General features: G+C 37.2%; 2 protein-coding genes across 3 annotated transcripts in view; one reads left to right on the forward strand and one right to left on the reverse strand.

Annotated features, from left to right (window-relative positions):
• dlgap4a (discs, large (Drosophila) homolog-associated protein 4a) overlaps positions 1 to 23606 on the forward strand; it is a 130869-nt gene that overhangs the window by 67470 nt on the left and 39793 nt on the right. The gene's annotated exons all lie outside the window — the stretch shown is intronic.
• LOC122332719 (P2Y purinoceptor 8-like) lies at positions 10435 to 15684 on the reverse strand. The gene is made up of 3 exons (XM_043230091.1): positions 15003 to 15684; positions 10486 to 10630; positions 10435 to 10441 (listed from the first exon to the last, which is right to left on the reverse strand). The coding sequence occupies exons 1-3, from the start codon at positions 15682 to 15684 to the stop codon at positions 10435 to 10437; spliced, it is 834 nt and encodes a 277-aa protein (XP_043086026.1).

Here is a 23606-nt window from a genome sequence, read left to right on the forward strand (position 1 = left end):
TTTTGAGCTGAAGAAGCTTGCTGCCGGATGCTGAAAATGTTACTGAAACATATTCTTGACAGACAGTTTTGGGGAATTTAATCTCTGCAGAACAAAGAGGCTATTGGGAAAATGCAAAATACGATCGTGATAAAACCTGCAAGACAAATGTGTTGCATACATGCAGTGTGTGTGGAGTTTTTTTTGTCGTTCATTGATGCAGATTTGAATTAAATGCTGAATTACATTTTAAAATGTAATTGAAATGTGTTGGTTTTTAGTGGATTTTATTTCCACTTCACTGAACTCAAAACCCTATTCTATTTCTTTATCCTGTTTATCGAATTCAGATATTCTTTCAGTATTTCAGAAGTCATGTGATTTGATACCTGTGAACACCTGCGTGTCAAAACACGTCTGCCGCGTGCCTTCATCATTCTAGCCAGTTGTTTCTGTCACATCCAACGTTTTGATAAATGTGTAAGCAAGAGAGAACGCGGATGAGATTTTCCATGATTGTAATAATGTGCGCTTGCTTAGGACTCTTACATATAGCCATGAAATTGTAATTTCAATTATTAATTACAATCATTACAATTTGCATTGAATGAGGTGTATACAATTACTTGAAGCAACCACATGCCGTGTTTTTATATGAAAATAAACAAGCTAAAAAAAACTGAAAACTTTTTTTTTATAGTATTATGCCTCAAATGTGAACCATACACCAGATAAAAAAAAGTAAAAAAATGCATAGTATATACTATTAGTTTTAAAATGCAAAACCCCTTAAAATAACACGTAGAGAGAAAAGGACACAAAAATAACAACGTCATTTCGAATTGTGTTTTGGATGTAAACTACAAAAAATGGTGTCCGAGTAGACTAAAAAGTTTACTTGAAATTAATTGGCTCGAAGTAATTTTTCTTGTTAAAGAAGCGAAGCGTAGAGAAGTGGGGTGAGATAACCAAGTGAGTATTAATTGAAATGCAAATGAAGCTCATTGATTGTAGTTGGAAGTTTTCAGCTCTGCACTTGCTGGCAATCTGAAAAGTTTCTCAGTAAGCACTTTTTCCTTTCCCCCATTAAGACAGGAAAAGGAAATTCCTTTGAAAGATGTCATCCTTGGCTCTCTGCAGGAAATCAAGTCAATAGCGAAAGACATTTTGTGTGTGTGTGTGTGTGTGTGTGTGTGTGTGTGTCTGAAAGCGAGATAGCGACATCAACCCGCATAAACGAAGAGTTGTAGATATCGCAGACCTGACCATTGTTTCTTGATCCTCTAAACATACAGTAAATGCTTACACAACAACAAGGTCCATTGCATTGAGTTAGCAGTGCAACCTTTGAATGTCTTTTCTATTTTTACTGTTTTCTCACATTAAGGACTGTTTCACACATGTGTGCGTAAGCAGCGTTTATTTATTTCTGCATCCGTGTTAACAGGTTGTGGCATTCACACTGCATACGTAAGCAGCACCTCGTAAAATATCACTACAGTTTTACTTATTTTAGTATATCAAGTTAAGCTAAATACGAAAAAAAAAAAAATGTAGCTGTAAACACGGATGGCTTGTCTGAGATCGCTACGTGACATTTTGTGTAGAAGCTTTTTTTTAAAAACAGTTGAATATCCTAAAAAAAAATTTAATGATTTGTTTGGTATATATTCATATATATTTTATTTTAATGCAGTTACCATTTATTTCAACTGAGTTAAAATTTAACTATTTTAAATTATAATAAATCATAGAAACTATTACAGTATTCATTATTCAAATGTATTTATATTTTAATATTTGAAGAAAAATGTGATAAATAATGCAAAGCGTGTGAATCGATTAAAATTATAGTAAAAAAAAAATAATAATAATTTGGCTTATAGTTTTGCACAGCTTACTAGAAATTCATTCAAGCATATTATTATTACTGTTGAAATTGTAGGGATTTATTATAAATCCAGGGTGGATCTTGTAAATGTCGAAACGCAAAACATTTTGCATACCCCTCTGTTACTTTTAGGAGGTTTTGTGTCTCTGTTTGCCTTCAGCACACTCGCCTGCAACGCGTGCGGACGCGAAGCACGTGCGGAATGAATCGTGAAATTGAATCTCTGTGCTCGATCGACTCGAGGGGAACATGAGAACCGGAGAAAGTGTTTGGGAATTACACTGAGTCACAGCCGAACGTGGGCCGGAGCTGTAGTGAGCGCGTGTGTGTGTTTGAATCGCCCCAGAGAAACGCGCCTCCCTCCCCTGTAATTACACTCGTGATGGTGAGATGCCGCGTGTGTGGGTCGAACTTTAATAGTGAAGGTGTTGTTGGCAGAACCCAGCTGAGACACGCAATACGCGCTGAATATTTCATAGCATATTTTCCTCCTGCTTGCCGCTCGGAGGTTGAAATCTCAGAAACACACGTCAGCAGAAACGCTGTAAATAGCCATTCCTTTTAGAAGGGCGACGAATGCGGGGACTGCTTTAGTGTTTCTCATTTAATTAGGAGAATTTCCCGGGTGTGAACTTATAGAGAGGACTATTAGCCAATGAGATCTGGGTATTTGCTGGTACTGTATTACGATGTAATGCTTCTTAGATGTTTCTCCTGAGAACATCCACATGCCTCACGTGTCTCGTTTTGGAAATGCTGAAGATTGACCTGTAATAGCGATTATATTCTTACTGTATGCAAGCTTGTGCAGCTACTGCATGTTAAATGTACTAACCCTCAGCTCGTATGGGAACAGATTTGGAGAAATGTAGCATTGCATCACTTGCTCAGCAATGGATCCTCTAAAGTGAACGAGCGGCATCGCAATAAGAGATGATAAATACAGCTCCTCTGTCCATAATATCGCTTGCTCCGGCGAAAACGGTCATCTCGTTTGAATCGGGAAAGACGAGCGAAGGTTTACGAGTGAAAACAAACACATTAGTGGTTTGGACAACAGCTGTTTAGGGGTCAGACATCTTCACAGAAGGAAGTGCTCTTATGGATTATGGACTTACCAACACAAGATGATAGATCGGAGTGGTGTGGATTATCAGCTGGATTCTCGTTTTGACGGCACCCATTCACTGCAGAGGATCCGTTGGTGAGCAAGTGATTTAATGTTGCATTTTTCGAAATTTGATGAAGAAAAAAAACTCATCTGCATCTTGGATGTCCCGAGGGTGGGTGGAAACAACGCTCTGATACAAATATCTTATTTTTGCTAAGCCATTTCGTTTGATTCCGTGTGAACAAGGAAATATTTTTGATCCAAAAGCTAATTCAAGTAAATGAGATTCTGCGGTGCGTTGTTTGCGTATTGTTGCGTATCTGATGTAAAAGAGGACGAGAACACTGCAACTGTAGCTTCATGAGTACGCCACCATCATCAGGCAGCAGTAATGGTCTTCTATTGGCTGTTTGTTTGGCTATTTTCCACACGTTTTTTGCTAATGGAAGTTATGAGCGCTAGAGTTTGTGTGTGTGTGTGTGTGTGTGTGTGTGTGTGTGTGTGTGTGTGTTCAATTGTGGGGAGATGTTGGTAGAAGCTTGAAAATTCTGGGCGGCAAATATATGTCTCACTATCAGATCTAAACGTCCTCGAAGAGCAGTCAGCCAAATGAATGATTTCCATCAAATACTTGCATTTCCTTTATCTCCAGTCTCCTAATGTAAGACATTTACTTTTCGCACACGGGGGACAGAGGCTTGATTAACGTTTCTTATCATCCCTGTTGAGCTTAGGGAGATAAGTTATTCTAAACAGCACCGACTACTTCAAGATCCACTGTAAATAATGAATATAGTGCAATATTAAATTAATTTTAAACGATTTCATGCTTACTTGAGCTAAATTGCTCTAAAATACCTCTCCTATGTATTCAGTGTTTGCCTAGTTTTTAAAGTCAACATGAAGTCAAAATGTGCACTGTTTACTTTTATTGAATAATTCATTAATGCATGTTAACATTTAACTATCCTTTTATATTGGAAATAAGCAAACTGAATGCTTTTAATATGAGTAATATTAATAATAATAGTGCTATTTTTTTTGTATAGCGCCTTTTCAATGCTCAGGGTCACTTTACAGTGAGGATACAATAAAAAAGAATAATATGAGCATAATCATACAATCATAAGCACAAGTGAAATAAAATAACACTGACAAAGCACAACAAAACATAATAATGATAACATTCAGAAAGCAAAAAGATGCTGGGCATAACTTATAGATTACAACATTTAAAAAAACAGGTGAGTTTTAAGTGATTTAAATTCAAGAACGTTATTGAAAGTGAAGAGATGAGGGAAAGAGTTAGAAAGTTTGGGTACAGCAGCACTAAATGTTCAGAAGGCGATATGCAAGGGATGCTGAGAAGATCAGAATCAGAGGAGTATAATGAGCGAGTTGAGGTGTAGGGCAGGAGCGGTTCACAGAGATACTACTGAAAAGGGCATCGGGGTGTGAAAAAAGACTGGATAATGGTTTCAGCATCTTTAATGAAATCTCGGCACTTGGCAATGCAACGTAATTGAAAAATGCGCATTTGGTGACAGCGTTAGTATGGGCTTGAAAGGAGAGAGATGAACTGAAAATAACACCAAGGCTTTTAACAGTACAAGACGATCTAGGAGTTCCAGCTGTCTCGGGCATGATTCTAGTGAATGACACCATTCCAACCATATCGATCTTGGTTTAGTTTCATTTGAGGTTAGGCGATGTGTTATTTTTATGTGTACAAGTAGACATTTTGTCAATTAGAGTGAGCCTACAAATAGTGTAAACTTGAATGTCGTCAGGTATAGGGTAAGTGGTAATGTGGGTAAAGATTTGACACAGGGGTACTGTGTAAGTAATCAATAATAGTGGGCCAAGAACAGATCCCTGGGGACACCTCGCTTCAGATGGACATTAGGGGATTGAAAATCCTGCACTGATACGTAGAAGTCTGTCAGAGAGAGCCGTTTCTGCGCTATGCAGTGAATGAAAGCCAGATTGAATGGGATCAAAGATTTTTTCGAAAAGGCTGAAGCTGGGAGGCAGGAGCACTTTCCGATAATTTAGCAATTAACTGTAAATTTGAAATTGTACGTTTTTTTATGTTGGTTGGCATAATGGAGTGTAACACCGTATCCTAACTACGCGTGCTGCTACACGTGATAAGAGGTATATATTCAGCGTTAATCGCAGTTTTTGTCCAAACTAGCCACAACGGTGATTTTTAACGGTTTCTATTTCCGCTACATCGCGACTGGAACAACGACACACAAACCTGACTGTATGACAGTAGATCATCTCAGGTGATTATGTGCTTCGTTCAAAGTTAAACATGTCTAATATTAGTTTCATATTGCGTGACCTTGCAGCCCTATTGGAAGCAACAACGGACAGTTTACCTCAGATCTTGAAAATAAATTAAAGCAAAGATGAGCGTTAAAACTGTGAACTCGATGCCAATCAGTGTGTTCCACAACAGAGATGTTATCAGTCTGAAAAAACTAAATGAGAAATGTAGAAACTGTAGAGAAATTGGTGAAATTGTGCAAAACTTGCTGCAGTGTTTCGGTGGTTGCCAGAGTGTTGCTTGAATGTTTTTAGTGAATGTCATAAACTATGTTGACTATGAAAGCATGTTATTTTGAATTCAGCTATATTACAGCACTTAAGTACATTTCTTAAGTACATTTGTATAATTAAGTTAGAATTCTGTAATAAAATGCACAGTAAACATGAGCTATAACAATAATTTAAGGACTTATAAATATTGTATTTTATTACTACATGAACCAATTCATGCACCAGGTTCTTTCTTCAGTTTTATGCATTTGTGAATTTGAAGCCACACCTGACACCTGTCTATTTATCTTTTATAGTGAGTTCATGGGAGTTCATCCTGGTATTTCTGTCAAATGAGCAACTGAAGAGTTTATCTATGTATTTGTTGGTAATATTTAAAACGTCTTTATGTATGTCAACATTTCTCTGTTTCCTTGTTCCAAAAATTCCAAATCACAAAAATATATTTAAACATATTTATTTGAATTTTATTTCATAGAACAAACTATGAAATAGAACTGTGAAGAGCAATTACAGAGCCGATGATATACAAATATGTTTTTGTTTCATCTAATTGCTCAGGTAACCTTACCTCAGCATTAATTTTTAGCGTTCTTAATTTGCGACCTGGCTAGTAGGAGGAACTGTGAAAATAACCAGCATGACGAACTCGGCATGACCAGTGAAATCATAAGAAACAGAATATTGTTTCTAGGCCAAAGTTCACACATGCATCTGTGAATTTTGTGGGTTGGTGACGCTGTAGAGATTGAGTATGAAATAAGTGTTAAATGATACATTGAAAGACATTGTTTCGTGATACGGCTTTGTGTGATTCTCAAATCCACTAAAAATTATGTCAATTATGTCAATATTTTCCAGTATTGTGCAGCCCTACTGTCGACTCTTATGTGTAGATGTTTCAGTATCTTGTAGTTATTTCGAAACGGAACAGATTGTTTAAAAGTTTTAACATTTTTACCTCAGCTACACATTTTTAAATCAAAGACACATTTTGTTAACTCTTTTCAGATAGAGGAAAGGCTGCACGAACCCTAACATGACCCCTGTACACAGGCAAGAAGACCACCACACAAGAAACTTCTTAAAATCTAAAATATAATAGAGCACGAGAGAGATAGTGACAGGGGCATACGTCAACACCAAAGACACCAGCACGATCTGAATGATCCAGAAAGCCTTGACTTTATCCCGGTTCACTCCATCCCTCTTTTTAACATCGTCCCCTGGTCCAGGACGCCTCAGAGCCTTCAGAACCATCAGGCAGCTGAGCACTTCCATGATTAGAAAAGCAAAGTACTGTGGCATAAGCAATTCGTACATGTCAATGAGTCCAAACCTGACCACTATGCTTGAGCAAATGATCAGAATCCATCCAATTACAGCTATGGCGATCCTGTATTTAAGGGGTTTGAGCTTCAGGAAGGTCACGGGATGGAGAACCCCTAAGTATCGCTCCACACAGATGCAGGTTTGAAACAGAGGACGGCCGACCAACAGTATCATTCCAAATCCGATTATTACATAGTTACATTTAGGACAATTAAAAAAATACTGCTTGATTACAAAGGGGAACGAGAAATTGAAGATGACCTCAACGAGTGAAGTGTTGAAAATGAAGACTTTGAGGGATCGTCCTTGCATCATTTCTTTCATAATCAGCCACAGGATGTAACAGTTTATTGGGAAACCAAGAATAAGGTTGATGCTAAAAGAGAAGGCGACAAAATCATATGGTAAATTGTAGCATTCGCTGTAGTTTCTTGCGAAAATGGATTGCCGGCACGTAGAAATGTTGGTCCACTCTGACATGATCACACCTTTTTGGGAGTTGAAGGAAAATCAATTAATTGAATTACAAACAGCACCGAGTTTTTTTTTTTATATATATATAATTACCTAAAACTGAAAGCATTAAAAAAATTATTGAATGAAAACTTGAACACAATTTGAAAAAATATAATGGCAATTTGTAGCCAAATTTGAAATAAATACTGAAAATACAAAAAGCTAAACAAATTCTAAATATTCATAAAAACTGTAATAGTGTGGCTATAGAACAAAATTAACAATCTACAATGAATACGCTACCTCACAAGGAGAACCGTTCTGGATGAGCATGGGACTGAATGTAGTTTGCTTCAGATGTTGCTGATCTGCTTCATAAATTTGATTTGGTTATTCACTGGCACGCAAATGAAATATCACTGTGATAAATATCCTGAGAGAGAAATCTAGCAAATGGTGTGTCGTCATGAAAAATGTAGTTGAAAAATGTGATGCAAAACTCTCTGCTACATTGCTTGTATGGTTGTCATGGTGTTGCTACACCGTTTTTAGTGATTGTCATATAGTATATTAAATTGTATGTGGCATACTAATAAGCCCTCAGTACTTGAATGGACCTTGAATGATGTTGTGGATCTATCACATGGACCTCTGAGAGAGAGAGAGAGAGAGAGTTCAGTAGAACTGGATGAATTACGCCTGTAATTTCATAGTGTAAACCCTACTCTTAAATTTCCTTGTTGGACAACCAACCAATCACAGTCTTCAAAAGCATAAACAGCAACGAGTTACGAATTCTTGAGCTGTTCTCAGATTGACTCTGAACCAATTTTTTTAATGGTTATTCCATCCCAAAATTCACCTTTCATTTGTCCCGTCTTTCCAAGCCTGTTCGTCCTTGAAGCACAATTTAAGATATTGTGGATAAAAAAATCTGGAGGCTTGAGACTGTCCCATTGACTGCAAAGTAATGAACACCTTCAAAGTCCAGAAAAGTATTGAAAGACATTGTCAGAAACCCCCATCTGCTATCAGTGGTTCAACTGTAACGTCATGAAGTGACAAGAATAATTTTTGCATGCAAAGAAAATAAAAGTAATGACATTTATTCAACAGCTGGTCTCCTCCTGTCAACGTAGCATTATTTTGGAGAATATCTGCTGGACACAAACAGCGTACGCAGATCTGAGTCAGTCGTGCTGCAGAGATTCACTCATTCAAATCAAAGCATGGATATAACTGGATAATCTCCAAAACAGTGCTACGGTGATTTTTTTTTTTTTTTTTTTTTCATTGTGTACAAAAAGTATTAGCGTTGCTTCATAACGTTTAGATTGAACCACCGATGGAAGACTGACTATTCTGACTTTGAACTTTTCTGGACCTTGACAGTGTTCATTACTTTGCAGTCAACGGGACAGTCACAAGCCTCCTCGTTTTCAACAAACATATCTTAAATTGTGCTTCAACGACAAACAAAGCTTTTACGGGTTTGGAATGACATGATTCTTAAGATTCTTAAATCTTCTCAGAGAGAGCCCTTTAAATGGACCAGTAAAGTAAATTTGGAGATCCTGTCATGGATATCCAAATCATGGCCAAGGATGCAAAAGCAAGAAACTGGGAAATCTTTGGTTTTGTTGCCGTGACAAGCAGGTCTTATATTTCTCTTCAATTTGAGAGTCAAAAAGGTAGAGCAGGTAGAGCTTCCATCTGATCGATGAGCTAAGCATCTATTGAATCTATCTTTTCCTTGTGAAACACAGGCAGTGGTATACAAGATAAGACCGCTGCCTGTTTTGTACTTGATTGCCAGTAAATTGCCCGCCTCTGAAGTCTAGCAGCATTCCTAAGAACACTTCAATTTTACTACCTAATGCAACGTTTAATGGATTAAGAGTTGTTGCCCGGTGTGAAATAATTTACCAATCACAAAAAAAGACTGAAGTAAAGCTGGTTCCTCTGTAATAACATGCAACTTGTAACGCGAATCACATTCCCTAGAGAACTCTTGAAGATCTCAAAGGCCAAACTTCTCCAACCTATTTAGTACTGCGTGCTGATAAGTTATGAGCATTATCTTTTTCTGTAGCATCCAGGAAGCAAATGTGCTGAAATGTTTGTTGCCATTATTAGTTTATTAATGACACTAAAATAGCACGTGAATATCACTACTGAAGAGGAATTAAAACCTGTCTAAATCACGACCTCACAAGTAGAACAGTGCTGAACGTGGGACTGGATGCGGTTTGTTGCAGATTCTACAGATGTGCTTTATCGTTTTAATTTGGTGACTTACTGGATTACCTTTGACTTAGTTTCGCATTTATATCTTTGAAAGATCAGCCCAACCTGTGAAATGCTATCCTAGGCATGCAAATAAAATGTCACTTTGATAAATAACGTCTTTAAATGAGAATCCTAGCAAATATTGCATAATGATGAAAATTGCAGTTTCGTAGGTAAATATTCTGGTCTCTAGATAAAGTTTTGGTTCTTCCTTCAGCGTAAGTCTGTAGGGTTTTACACAAGTGTGAGTTTGAAGCAAACCTTCTTGGAGTTTACCCAGCTAATGTTTCTGTTCTGTCAAACTTTTTAAAAATGAGCACTCAAAGAATTTGACTTTGTAGAGATTTATTAAGGCAACTTTTGTGTTTTATTGTTGTACCAAATCTTTTTCTTATGATACCAATAATCACAAACAGAAAGGTAGTTGAAAATATCTTTGCAATAATGAGCCAAATTGGCCGAATTCAACTTTTTGCACATTGAACCGCATTGAGATTCCCACATGTCTATGACTAAACAATATAGGGCCTTAAAACCAATATAGCAAAACAAAAGTTAACACTTTAGAGATTGCTGAGTTACAGCGTCTTTAATAAGTCCTAAACTAATAATAATATTTTTTGCAGTTAGGTATATTCTATTCAATTGTTTTAATCGAAGGAGACTTCTAGTTTCAACTTTTTCTTCTGATATTTAAATGCCAAAACAAAGGCACACTTTGCTTACTCTTTTGAGATAGAGGAGAGGCTGCACAAACCCTAACATGATCCCTGAACAAAAACAAGAAGACCAGCATATCAGAAATGTTTTAAAATCTAAAACATAATAGAACAGAAGAGAGATAACCACTGGACCATACGTCAACAGTGAAGACACCAGCACAATCTGAATGATCCGGAAAGCCTTGACTTTATCCCGGTTCACTCCATCTCTCTGCTTGACGTTGTCACTCGGTCCAGGACGCCTCAGAGCCTTCAGGACCATCAGACAAGTCATGATCACACCTAGATGGTTGAAGTAGAACAAAAATCGACAAGAACGAGAAAGTTTTATTAGGACAGAGGAGTGGTCATCATTAACTAAAACTGAAAACATAAAAATAGTTTTGTTATATGAAATAAATATTGATATATTATATATATATATATATATATATATATATATATATATATATATATATATATATATATTTTTATCAAACTCAATTCTTATGTGAATCTAATGTGTTTACGAGCTACGGGTGACACAGTTATTTTAACACAGCGAGCAGCAACATTATAGATCATTTTCACAGCACAAAACAACAATGCTGCAGATATTAGCTATTAATAACTTATGTCTCTGACTGTTCAAACCAGATATGACGACATTTCTGTTCTACATTTAGCTTAACGGTGCAATTGTTGACCCCAGGGAATTAATCGGTAGGCTAAGAACATTTCAGGAGAGTCAGGTAATTATAATTGGGAGCATGGCCGTTAGATGGCTAGGGTTGAACTTTGAACCTGCTAGTTAGCTTTCTTGTCTGCTCAAGATGAGAATGCTTACAGTATTTTGGCCCTGCATGTATCTAAGTATAAAAATGCATGAAAAATTGTGTTTTGTTTTGCTTTTTTTGGTATTTTGTCTACCTCTGCTTGGAAGAAAATATAGTGGCTGCACCTCTTGGAATTTTAATACTTTATTTTTATGGTTTTGTATTACACATTTCCTTATGTGCCATGGTAAATTGGACTATTATTAAAGAATATGATTACAGAAAAAGTTTTGAACATGGCGATGGATTAAAACATAAGTAGCAGGTTGGATTTGCATTAAGCTTACATCTTAACATCTCTTTTTTTTTACAAGCAGATCGTAAATCATGTATTTTGTCTATATCCTATAAAACAGCTTCGTTAATAGAAAGATTTCATTACATGAGGATTCTGAATGGGATTTTTTCAGTGAGCTATTAAATGTCTTGAGACACTTGGGACTCGTGACCAAAGATTCGAGACTTGACTCAGACAGCCATGCGTGTATACATTTAAGAAATGCTACGTTTACATATCAAATATTTTTTATATATAATATAAATCATATGAATATAAATGCATACATTTACATGCGTATGTAAATACATGCAAATATATAATATATACTGTATGACTGCTGTAATGCAAATATGACTACAATTTGAACTAAAATTTAAAATGTAAATTGAAAATACAAAACAAATTTTAAATATTAATAAAAACTATGAAAACATGTAATTCTGCAAAAATAAGCACACACACAAACATTTAAAATTAATACTCTACCTCACAAGGAGAACCGCGCTGGATGAACATGGGTCTGAGTGTAGGTTGCTTCAGATGTTGCTGATCTGCTTTATAGATTTGATTTGGTTATTCACCGACATGCAAATGAAATATCATTTTGATAAATATCTAAAATAAAGAATCTAGCAAATAATGTGTTGTGATGAAAACGTAAATAGTGGGGGTTGCCAGAGTGTTGCTAGACTGTTTATAGTGCCATATAGTATATTAAATTTGATATGGCATACTACTATTAGCCTACATCCTAGCATGCTATTTTGAATTCAGCTGTATCATAAGTATTTGGTAATATTTGCACGTTTCTACTTTTAGTGCAATTAATTTGTGGTGCTTGACTACTAAATGTATAACTAGCCTATGCAGTTACATTTATTTTTTACAAAATTGACATAAAAATAAAGAGTCGACAAAACGATTGTCTGACTAACTCATGTAACAATTAAAAAATGCCCATTTCTATCGTGAAACTCTAGATGTTGTTAAAGGGGTCATGTGATGCGATTTCAAGTTTTCCTTTCTTGTTGGAGCGCTGCAAGCTGTTACAGCAAAGCTATTACTCTCGCTGTAGTGTTGCTGCGGGCGCCATGTTCCGGAGACTACTTTTTTGTGCTTCTAAAAGAGGACACAACTAGAAATCAGTGATTGCGTTGTATTTACAAACTGTTCCAGAACTCTGCAAGAAGACTCTGGTGCTTCTGACTTTGAATCTTTAAGTAAGTTACATTTTCTTATTTAAAGAACCTGCAACAATCTTTAAGCAGTGAAGGGTAATGGAGATTTTTTTGTTACAGATGTTCTGGTTTATCGTTTTAATTTGGTGACTTACTGGATTACCTTAGATTTAGTTTGCATTCATATCTGTAAAATATCACCCCAACCTATGAACTGCTATCGTAGGCGTGCAAATAAAATGTCGCTGTGATAAATAGCTTCTTAAATGAGGATCCTAGAAAGTATTGCGTAAACATGAAAATGTAAATCATCGTTCCGTGCAATCAATAAGATGCTTTGGGTTATTGCCAGGGTGCTGCTATTTCTGCCATACAACATCATGCTTCTACTGACAGTCACGAAAGTAGTATGCTGGTATGCTATTAAGTGTTTGCATTTTGCTAGTCAACCCCATGCCCAGATATGTTGGTCTCTAGATACGATTTGGGATCATCCTTCAGTGTAAGTCTGTGGGATTTTACACAAGCGTGAGTTTGAAGCCACACCTGACACCTGTGGGTCGGTCTGTTTATCTTTAGTGAGTTTGTGCGAGTTCATCCTGCTCATATGTTGTTTCTATCCTGTCAAACATTTTTAAAAAATGAGCTCTCAAAGAATTTGACTTTGTACATAATGTGTGTGTGTGTACAAGACATATTTAGGTAACATCTGTAGGGGTGTATAAACAGAATAGTTCGGTACCTACCTTAGTTTTGATGTCACGGTTCGGTGCTTTCAGTACAGCATCGGGAAACAAACTTTTGATTTCATCTTTCCATTGTTGAAAAGGGTTGATATGTTTTCATATTTATTTCTAGTAGTAATCAAGTAATCAAAAAACACAGAAATGTAGCTTTGCTTTTATTTCACTGAACAGAACTACTAAATATCGCTGCAGACAGTAATGACACGGCCAGGAACAGATGTGTGGCGAGGTCCAGATATATATGTTTCGTTTCACCTAACTGCTCAGATGCCCTCAAAACATGGTGCTAACTTCAGTGGGACAAAGTGTTCCCAAAATATTCGACCTGACTTCTAGTGGTTAAAGTTGTGAAAAACGGCAGACTAAAATGGAAAAAGTATGGCGAACTCTGTATGACCAATGAACTCCTAACAGACAGGATAATGTTTCTGTGCCAAAGTTCAAGCACATTTCAGCACTTTATGCTGCTGTACAGTTAGAGTGGAAGATCCCAAAGTTGGTCTGAGAACCTAGAGTCCAAGAAAACAATTTTATCCTTTTATTTTGTTAAGGACCTCAATCTAAAAGGTTATTTAGATATCTCAAATACTTCTTTATTCAACTTTAGGGGAAAAACTCAAAGAGCGCTTTTTCCAACAATTGCTAAAGTCAAGTGATTTTACTAGTAGAATTACAAGTCATAGAAATGGTAGTACTCTCACAACTGTCTATGTGAAAACATTTTTAACTTTAAATCACTTTTTGGTGTCTTTATTTTAAGGCACGTCCTTGCCAGTTGTTGATTTGGCATGATTTAGAAGCACCCATAGGGTCATGAAGTTCACAAGAACATCTTGCTTCATAATCACACTTCATAATGCTGGCAATTTACATGTAACACTTTTTCACTCAAGTCTCTTGTCCAGCATATGATGCTTCAAGTTGTGCAGATAAAAAAATGTAGTGCTTTTTACACAATGCTTAACCACAGAATATCATCATTCCAGAACCTGCTTTGAATCTCAGATCTACCACGTTGCCCTAAGAAGCATGAAACGTATTTGTTCAGGCTGTTAAAATGATCAAAATCCCTTCTTCCAAATATCCCAAAAATGATTCAAATATTGAATTTCTGAATACACTACTGAGGGCAAGTCAATGTGCCTCAGCTGACCATTTTAGTGTATTTATAGCTCTGACAGGCAAGTTCAATGAAAATGCTTTGATAGAACATCATTTGTTCTTCAGATATTCCTCTTTAATTAAACCAAGTATCAGCTTTATGCAATATAACCTACTAATTTGAAAATGACTGTTTGTGCATTGGACTACACTGGTTTCCCTACATCTCTAGGACAGAACGTATAGGGCCTTAAAATCAAGATACCAAAGAAAATGTTAAATCTTAAAGATTGTTGAGATATCTTACACAGCCACATTGCAAAAAGTTTTTAGTTCTGATATTTTCACCTCGACTCAAAGAAAGGATAATTATTTAAATGCCGATACAAAGGCACACTTTGCTAACTCTTTTGAGATAGAGAAGAGGCTGCACAAACCCTAACATGATCCCTGAACAAAAACAAGAAGACCAGCATATCAGAAATGTTTTAAAATCTAAAACATAATAGAACAGAAGAGAGATAACCACTGGACCATACGTCAACAGTGAAGACACCAGCACAATCTGAATGATCCGGAAAGCCTTGACTTTATCCCGGTTCACTCCATCTCTCTGCTTGACGTTGTCACTCGGTCCAGGACGCCTCAGAGCCTTCAGGACCATCAGACAAGTCAACATTTCCGTGATGAAAAAGATGAGGTATTGTGGCAAAAGTAAGTCAAAGATGTCAACGAGTCCCATTGTACTGAGAAGACATGAACAGATGATCAGAATCCATCCGATGACGCATATGATGAACCTGTATTTAATTGGTTTGAGCTTCAGGAAGGTCACAGGATGGAGAACCCCTAAGTATCGCTCCGCACAGATGCAGGTCTGAAACAGAGGACGGCCGACCAACAGAAACAGACCAAACCCCAATGCTACAGTCTTACAATTGGAGCAATGAAAGAAATACTGCTTGATTACGAAAGGGAAGCAGAAGTTGAAGATGACCTCAACGAGTGAAGAATTGAAAATGAAGACTTCGGGCGACTGTCCTCGGATCATTTCTTTCATGCTCAGCCACACGATATAACAGTGCGCCGGGAAACCGAGAATCAGGTTGATGCTGATAGAGAAGACGATGAAAGGGAAAGGCAAGTTGTGGCATTCGCTGGAATTCCTTGCAAAGATGGACAGCATGCATGTTGAAATATTTGTCCCCTCCGACATGATCGCACCTGGATGTTAAATGAAAATCATTAAGGGAGTGAAAATGAACGTTTCATTAAGACGTGATGAACATTTGAATTGAATACGCTACCTTATAAGGAGAACCGTGCCAGTTGAACGTGGGACTAAACGTTTGCTTCAGATGCTGCAGATCCTGCTTTATAGTTTTGATTTGATGACTTTACCAGATTAACTTTGACTTAGTTTTGCATTTAAGGCTGTGTAATGTCATCCCAGCCTGTGAAGTGCTTTTGTAGGCATGCAAATAAAATATCAGTGTGATAACTTGAGAAATCTTGCAAATGGTTTGTTGTGATGAAAATGTGATTTGTGCTTCCTTGCTTCCACATTGCTCGGGTGTTACGGGTGGTTGCCAGGGTGTTGCTAGACTGCTCTAAGTGATTGTCATGCAATGTGTTGAATTTGACATAGCGTAGTGAGCTGGAAGGCTGTTCCAAATTCAGCCACGGCATCAGTATTCGGGTGCTGAGATGTTGTGTAGTTGGTCATCCTCATATATGTTGGTTTCTAGACATCCTTTAGTGTAAGAATTTGGGATTTTACACAAGCGTGGGTTTGTTGCTGACACATGTGGGTCAGTGAGTCCATTTGAGTTCATACTACTGATATGTTGTTTCTGTCCTGTCAAACATTTAGAAAAAATGTTTTTTGTACTTAAATCTGTCTCTAAAAAAACTCCTTTTGGGATGTCCTCATTATAAAAATGGTATGAAAACACTGTTTCTTTTAGGTTGTGGGTCAGGTTAAAGTATGTATGCAAAGCCATATTGGGCATCTCCATATTTCTGTGCTTTTTACAATTTTTTTATTCAATTTTTTTTTTGTCATCGTTGGCATATAATGCAACAAAGATTGTCAACTGATTTTCCTAATATAAATATAAAGTAACGATGCTGCCATCAACGTATTTTCACCTCTTGTTATTTAACTCTATATTTCAGGCAAAATTTTAGTTTAGAGTAATACTGTTTCCCATTTATGAAGTTGTGATTGTGAGCTTGTCACATTCAAGTGCTTTCTTCTCAGAAAGAGTAAAATCTAGCATCCCATTGGTTGACAATCGTATACAATTCTAGATAATCAGCTTACCGATGCCTCCCCCTCCACTTCCGTCAATACAACCAATGTGACTTTCACTTCTACCTGTGCTACTAGCAACTTGCAAGAAAACATTTACAATGGCCGACATTAAAGAGGACTTTGTAGTAGACCTAGAGACTATCTATTTGAACCCAAATTCACTGAAGAGGAACTAGCTATTATGGGGGCGTGATGATATTGCTGCGCCGGGGTCGAAGTGCTGCCATGTGCTCTTCCACCATAAATTGTAGTTCTTTTTTTATTTGCTTAGAAAACCGCCACTTTTATTTTGTGTCACCGTACTTGCTCGTCTAACTAGTCTTATGACCCTCTTTAATTAGGGAAGTGTTTGGCGGTTTCTAAATTCATCCATGTTTGGATCCTTAAGAATGAATGGAGCTAAGCTAAATGCTAATATGGTAGCGCCACATGCTACAGCAATTAAGTGTATCCAAAAAATGTTTAATATAATTAAAAAAATAAAATAAAAACAAGTAAACTTTTATGAGTGTGACCTAATGTAAAAATTGCAATCTTTAAACATGTCAGCTGTTCTTTAGATTTACCAGATTTGAATAAAATAGTATCGGATTTCTTCAAGCCATCATATTTACCATATTTAGTTTTTTGCATGGCTTATGAATACCTGTTCCTGCCTTGTATGGTGGCCATATTTCACATCACATCTCAAACAGAACGTATTTCAAACACTCGCTGCTGTCTGAAACTGAGTTTTGAGGTAAAACTATTTTAGTCTATTTTGACCTTTTAGCTTTTTCTTTAATATTGTGCAGCCCTAGTACGTTATATACATTATACGTAAGCCAGCATCTCTGTTTCTTTGTTCTGTGATACCAAAAATGACAACACACACAACTTTATAAAAAAATAAATAAATTAGTTTAGTTTCACTGAGAAAGACCGTGACATATACCTGCGAACAGCAATTACAATTCCAATAATACAGATTTAGTGAGGATTTGTAAAAAAAACTAAAACACTAAATGTTAAGACCTCTGCTTAGATGGACCTAATTATAATGGGACTTGTAGTGGGTGGAAATGGTAGACAATCTATTTGGCTGAAATAGAAAAAGTAGGGTGAACTCGGCATGACCAATAAAATCAGAATAGGAAGAACAATGTTTTTAGGCCAAATATGCACATTTCATCACTAGTTGGCTCTATACAGTCTTAGTAGAAGATTGTTGGTGTGAGAACTTTTCAGACCTTTTCTTTGTGCTTTTTCCATTTTCATCATTGGCATATAATAAAATCAAAGATTGATAGTAAACTGGATACTAGATATCTAGATACTAGAAATAATGAGGCTGCCAACTTTCTAAAATTATTTTCCAATTCCTGTAATTTGACAAAATATTGTATTACTTAGCAATCATCAAAAGTTTCACATTTTTGTCTCATCAACACAATAAATTTGATTAAAACTCTTAAATGCCCATACAAAGGCACACTCTGCTAGCTCTTTTGAGATAAAGTAGAGGCTGGACAAACCCTAACATGATCCCTGAACAAATGCAAGAAGACCAGCATATCAGAAACGTTTTATAATCTAAAACATGATACAAGAGGAGACAGATAACCATAGGACCATACGTCAACAGTGAAGACACCAGCACGATCTGAATGATCCGGAAAGCCTTGACTTTATCCCGGTTCACTCCATCTCTCTGCTTGACGTTGTCACTCGGTCCAGGACGCCTCAGAGCCTTCAGGACCATCAGACAAGTCAAGACTTTTATGATGAAAAAAGCAAGGTATTGTTGCAAAAGTAAGTTAAAGATGTCAACAATTCCCATTATACTCAAAAGACATGAACAGATGATCAGAATCCATCCAGTGATGGATATAACGATGCTGTATTTAAGGGGTTTGAGCTTCAGGAAGGTCACAGGATGGAGAACCCCTAAGTATCGCTCCACACAGATGCAGGTTTGAAACAGAGGACGACCGACCAACAGAAACAGACCAAACCCCAATGCTACAGTCTTACAATTGGAGCAATGAATCAAATAATGTTTGATTAAAAAGGGGAAGACAAAGTTGAAGATGACCTCAACGAGTGAAGTGTTGAAGAAGAAGACTTCAGGCGACTGTCCTCGGATCATTTCTTTCATGCTCAGCCACACGATATAACAGTGCGCCGGGAAACCGAGAATCAGGTTGATGCTGATAGAGAAGGCGACGAAAGGGAAAGGCAAGTTGAGGCATTCGCTGGAATTCCTTGCAAAGATGGACAGCATGCATGTTGAAATATTGACCATATCCGACATGATCGCACCCGGATGTCTGGAAGTTAAATGAAAATACATGAAGGTGAAAAGTAAAGACTGAAATGTTAGAGACACATGAATACATTTAAAATGAACTCACTACCTCGCAAGGAGAACCGTGCCGGTTGAAAGTGGGACTTAATGTGGTGTTTTACAAGCAGTAGATCTGATTTATAGTTTGGATTTGATTTGACTTACTGCATCACCTTTGCCTTAGTTTTGCATTCGTATCTGTGAAATATCATCCCAACCATGCAAATGAAATATCACAGTGATAAATAACTTGACTAATCTAAATGAAATCAAATAAAATGCTGAAAATGTGAATAGTTGTTCCATGCAAAACTTGCTGCCACGTTGTTGCTAGACTGTTCTGAACAGTGTTGAATTTGACAGAGCATCGGTGTTCGGTTGCTAAGATGTTTTCTAGTCATCTTCACATATTCTGGTCTATAGGTACAAATCGGGTTCCTGTGGGATTTTACACAAGCGAGAGTTTAAAGCCACAACTGACACCTGTGAGTTTGTTTGAGTTCATCGTACTGATGTTGATTCTGTCCTGTCAAACATTTTTGAAAAATGAGCAGCTGAAGAGTGTGATTCGAGCATTAGAATGAACATCTACGTGTGTATTTAGGCAACATCTGAGTAACCAAAAAATACGAGAAGTTAAAATGAACGTCATTTTATTTCCTAGAACAAAACAAAGAGATACTCATAGCAATTACATGGTCAAAACACACATCTTCTAAAGATTTGTGGAAAATATGTACATTTTTGTGTTACTTATAGCATCAGATACCATCAGAACATGGTGCCCAAGACCTTTTAAGAAGTTTAATTTCGCTAGGACAAAGTGTTCTTGGATTAAAACCTAACTTCTGGAGGGAGGAGTTGTGAAAAATGCTAAACATCTACTTGGTTGAAACCATTGATATTCACTTCTTGTAATGATAAATAAACGTGAATAAGCAAAAAACAATGAGAACAGAAAAGAAAGAATAATGTTTCTAGAGGCCAAAGTACTTTGTGTGTTTTGAGCCCTTGGCGTTGTAGAGCTTTAGTGGCAAAACTGTAGACTCCAAAAAAAAAAAAAAAAAACCAACAAGTAGGTTTTTATGAGTGCTGCATGATTTCTAAAATCATACACTACATTTCAACAATTCAGTTTTGCTAGTGTCTTTTTTGTCATATGTTCTTACTATTGAACAAGACGTGTAAAATGGCTGCAGATTTTTAAATGACAAAACAAAACCAGATTTTTTTTTTTTATTCTTGTGAGATAGAGGAAAGGCTGCACAAACCCTGACATCATCCCTAAACACATGCTAACAGACCAAGACATTAGAAACGTGTTATAATCTAAAATATAGTAGAGCACAAGAGAGATAACACCACCACCGTACATCAGCAGTGAAGACACCAGCACGATCTGAATGATCCAGAAAGCCTTGACTTTATCCTGGTTCACTTCTTTTCTTTGCTTTACGTTGTCGCTCGGTCCGGGACACCTCAGAGCCTTCAGGACCATCAGACAAGTGAACGATTTTATGATGAGAAAACTGATGTATTCTGCTAAAAGTAAAATATGCATGTCCGTGACTTCCAGTGTAGATAAAATGGATAAACAGATGATCAGAATCCATCCGATGAAGGTTATTGTGATCCTGTATTTCATGGGTTTGAGCTTCAGGAAGGTCACAGGATGGAGAACCCCTAAGTATCGCTCCACACAGATGCAGCTCTGAAACAGAGGACGGCCGACCAACAGAAACAGACCAAGAATAGTTGTTACATATCTACAATTAGAGCAATTGTAGAAGTACCTTTTGATTGCAAAGGGAAAGGAGAAGTTGAAGATGACCTCGGTGAGTGAAGTATTAAAGACGAAGACTTCGACAGACTGTCCTCGGATAATTTCTTTCATGCTCAGCCACAGGATGTAACAGTTCGCTGGGAAACCGAGAATTATATTGATGGAGTATGAGAAGGTGAAGAAGTAAAAGGGTAAACCGTGGCATTCGCTGGAGTTCTTTTCAAAAATGGATTCAGTGCATGTTGAAATGTTTGTCGCCTCTGACATGATCGCGCCTAGGTGTCTGGAAGTTGAATCAAATCAATGAGAAGGTGAATGGAAAGTTTTCTTAGGATGGTGTTAATGTTAAAAACATTTCAAATTGATACGGTACCTCACAGATTAGTTTTCAGTTGTTCTTCAGTGTGTTCTTTGTCCGCCGACTGTCGCAAAGTGTTCAGACTGTTTGCGCTACAACGGTTGAATGTTGGACTGAATGCAGCTTGTTTCATATGTTGCAGATCAGAGCACTGATTGATGAATTTTTGGATCACCTATACCTTAGTTTTGCATTCATTTCCACCCCTGCAAAATGCTAAACTATACATGCAAATAAAATTACACTGAAAAAAAGGTCTTGTTCAGACTCCTATGTACTACTCTTTCTATTTATTGCCTACTCTTTATATAATGCTGCTTTTTCACTGTGAAAACTTTTTCACATGCATCCAATAGAGCATTTGTGGGGCATTGATGGCATTGAACAAGAAGGGCTGGCTCAAATGTCCGTTCCACTTTATCCCAAAAGTGTTTAGTTTGTTTGCTGTCAGGTCTCTGTGCAGGCCAGTCAAGTTCTTGCACACCAAACTCATCCAACCTGTTTTTACGGGCCATGCTTTTTTCACAGAGACACATTTATCCTGAGAGAGAGGGGTCTTACCTAAAATGTTTCCACAAAGTTGCAAGCATAGCATTGTCCAAAAAGATTGCTGTTCACTGAAGGGAAAGTTGTTAGACCAAATCCTGCTCCATCAAATCCTCACTCACCAAACTTTACAGCTGACACAATGCAGTCAAGAGGCATTTGCCAAAACCAGACTGCTAGACAGAAGACAGGTTTCCACTGCTCCAGAATCCAGTGGTTGTGTGCTTTACACCACTCCATCCCGAAACTTGCCATTTTTGTCTTGGTGACGTGAAGCTTGCATGCAGCTGCTCAGCCATTGGAAACCCATTTCATGAAGCTCTGGCGGCACAGTTTTTGCGCTGACATTGATGCCAGAAGAAGTTTGGAAGTCAATAGAATCAGCAGAGCGTTGGCGGCGCTTGAGTTTGATTTTACGTGGTTTTCCGCTTTGTGGATGTTCCGGGTTGCTGCTGTTCCTAAAAGCTTCCAATAATACCACTTACAGTTGACAGTGGAATATCAAGCAGGACAAAGCGTCCTATCGCAGTATCACACTTAAAATCAAAGAGCTCTTTACAGCAAATGCATAGGGGACATGTGTAACTTTAAAGCAGTCATTTCCATTAACCAGTAGTTCAGTAATTGAGTTGTATGTCCATTGAAATAAATGCATTGCATAAGTATTCATACCCTCAGTTGAGCTTGTTGGTGTGAAAAAGTGTAAGGTAAATTGTGGCATTGGCTGAAGTTTGTTGTGATGGTTGTCATCTTTGACATGATTGTCCCTATGTATTTTGAAATTCAATCAAGTCAATGAGAAGGTGGAAGGAAAGGTTTATTAGGACAGTGCCTAGTCAATGTTAAAGCTATATTTAAACATTGTGAAAACTGATACCTCACATATATGTTTTCAGTTGTTCTTCAGCGCTTTTGTTGTCCCAGACTGCTTGAGCCTTGCCGGCTAAATGTTGGACTGAATGTAGTTTGTTTCAGAATATTGACTGATGATTTATTGGTTTGCCTAACTTAGCTTTGCATTCATATCTGTGAAATATCATCCCAGTCCGCGAAATGCTATACTATGCATGCAAATGCAATTCATGTCGTTGGAAATGACGCCTCTGTACAAAACGTGCTGCTATCTTTCTAGAACATTACTACTGCCGTCATATGCTAAATTCAAAATAGCATATTAAAGGGTAGTTCAGAAAGCAAAAGATTAATTACCGCTGTAAGACCTTTGTTTATCTTCAGAACACAAATTAAGATATTTTTGATGCAATTTGAGCCATCAAAACGCTCACCTATCATTCACCGTCTTCAAATATGGCTCATCATCTGAAATATGTAAGCAGCAGCAACTGATCCATCTAATGTTAACCTAGACAAAAGGTCCGGAAAAAGTATGAAAGATATCGTCTGAAACACCCCATATAATGAAGCTACAATAATACTTTTTGTACGTGAAGGAAGTTCAATGATTTCGCTCCGTAGCATCCCCGTAGTGCCATTCTGGACGCACATAGAGTAACGTCACAGCTCTGTGTCACTCGTTTCAATTCAAATCAAAGCAAAAATAAGCGAAAATATATCCTTGTGTCACACAAAAGCAAGTACTCACGACACGACACTACAGTGCCATTACGGTGCTGAATTGTTGAATAAACTTGTTATTTTTAAGTTTTAAGTTACATTTACATTTACATTTAGTCATTTTGCAGAATCCAAAGCGACTTACAATTGAGAGTACAACAGCGATTCATTTTTTTAGAAGACAAACAGACAGTGTAAGTGCTTATAACTCACAGGGAGTGTTCAAATTAGTA

Source organism: Puntigrus tetrazona, unplaced genomic scaffold, assembly GCF_018831695.1.
Source record: "Puntigrus tetrazona isolate hp1 unplaced genomic scaffold, ASM1883169v1 S000000148, whole genome shotgun sequence".
NCBI classification, from domain to species: Eukaryota; Metazoa; Chordata; class Actinopteri; order Cypriniformes; family Cyprinidae; genus Puntigrus; species Puntigrus tetrazona.

Bases quoted from the DNA above. Each gene is read 5' to 3' on its own strand.
- LOC122332719 (XM_043230091.1), bottom strand. From the start codon at position 15,684: ATGTCGGAGGGGACAAATATTTCAACATGCATGCTGTCCATCTTTGCA. The intron at 10,631-15,002 runs GTCCAGTGGTTA...TCAACCATCTAG, and splicing joins GTCTTCACTGTTGACGTATG to GTGTGATCATGACTTGTCTG.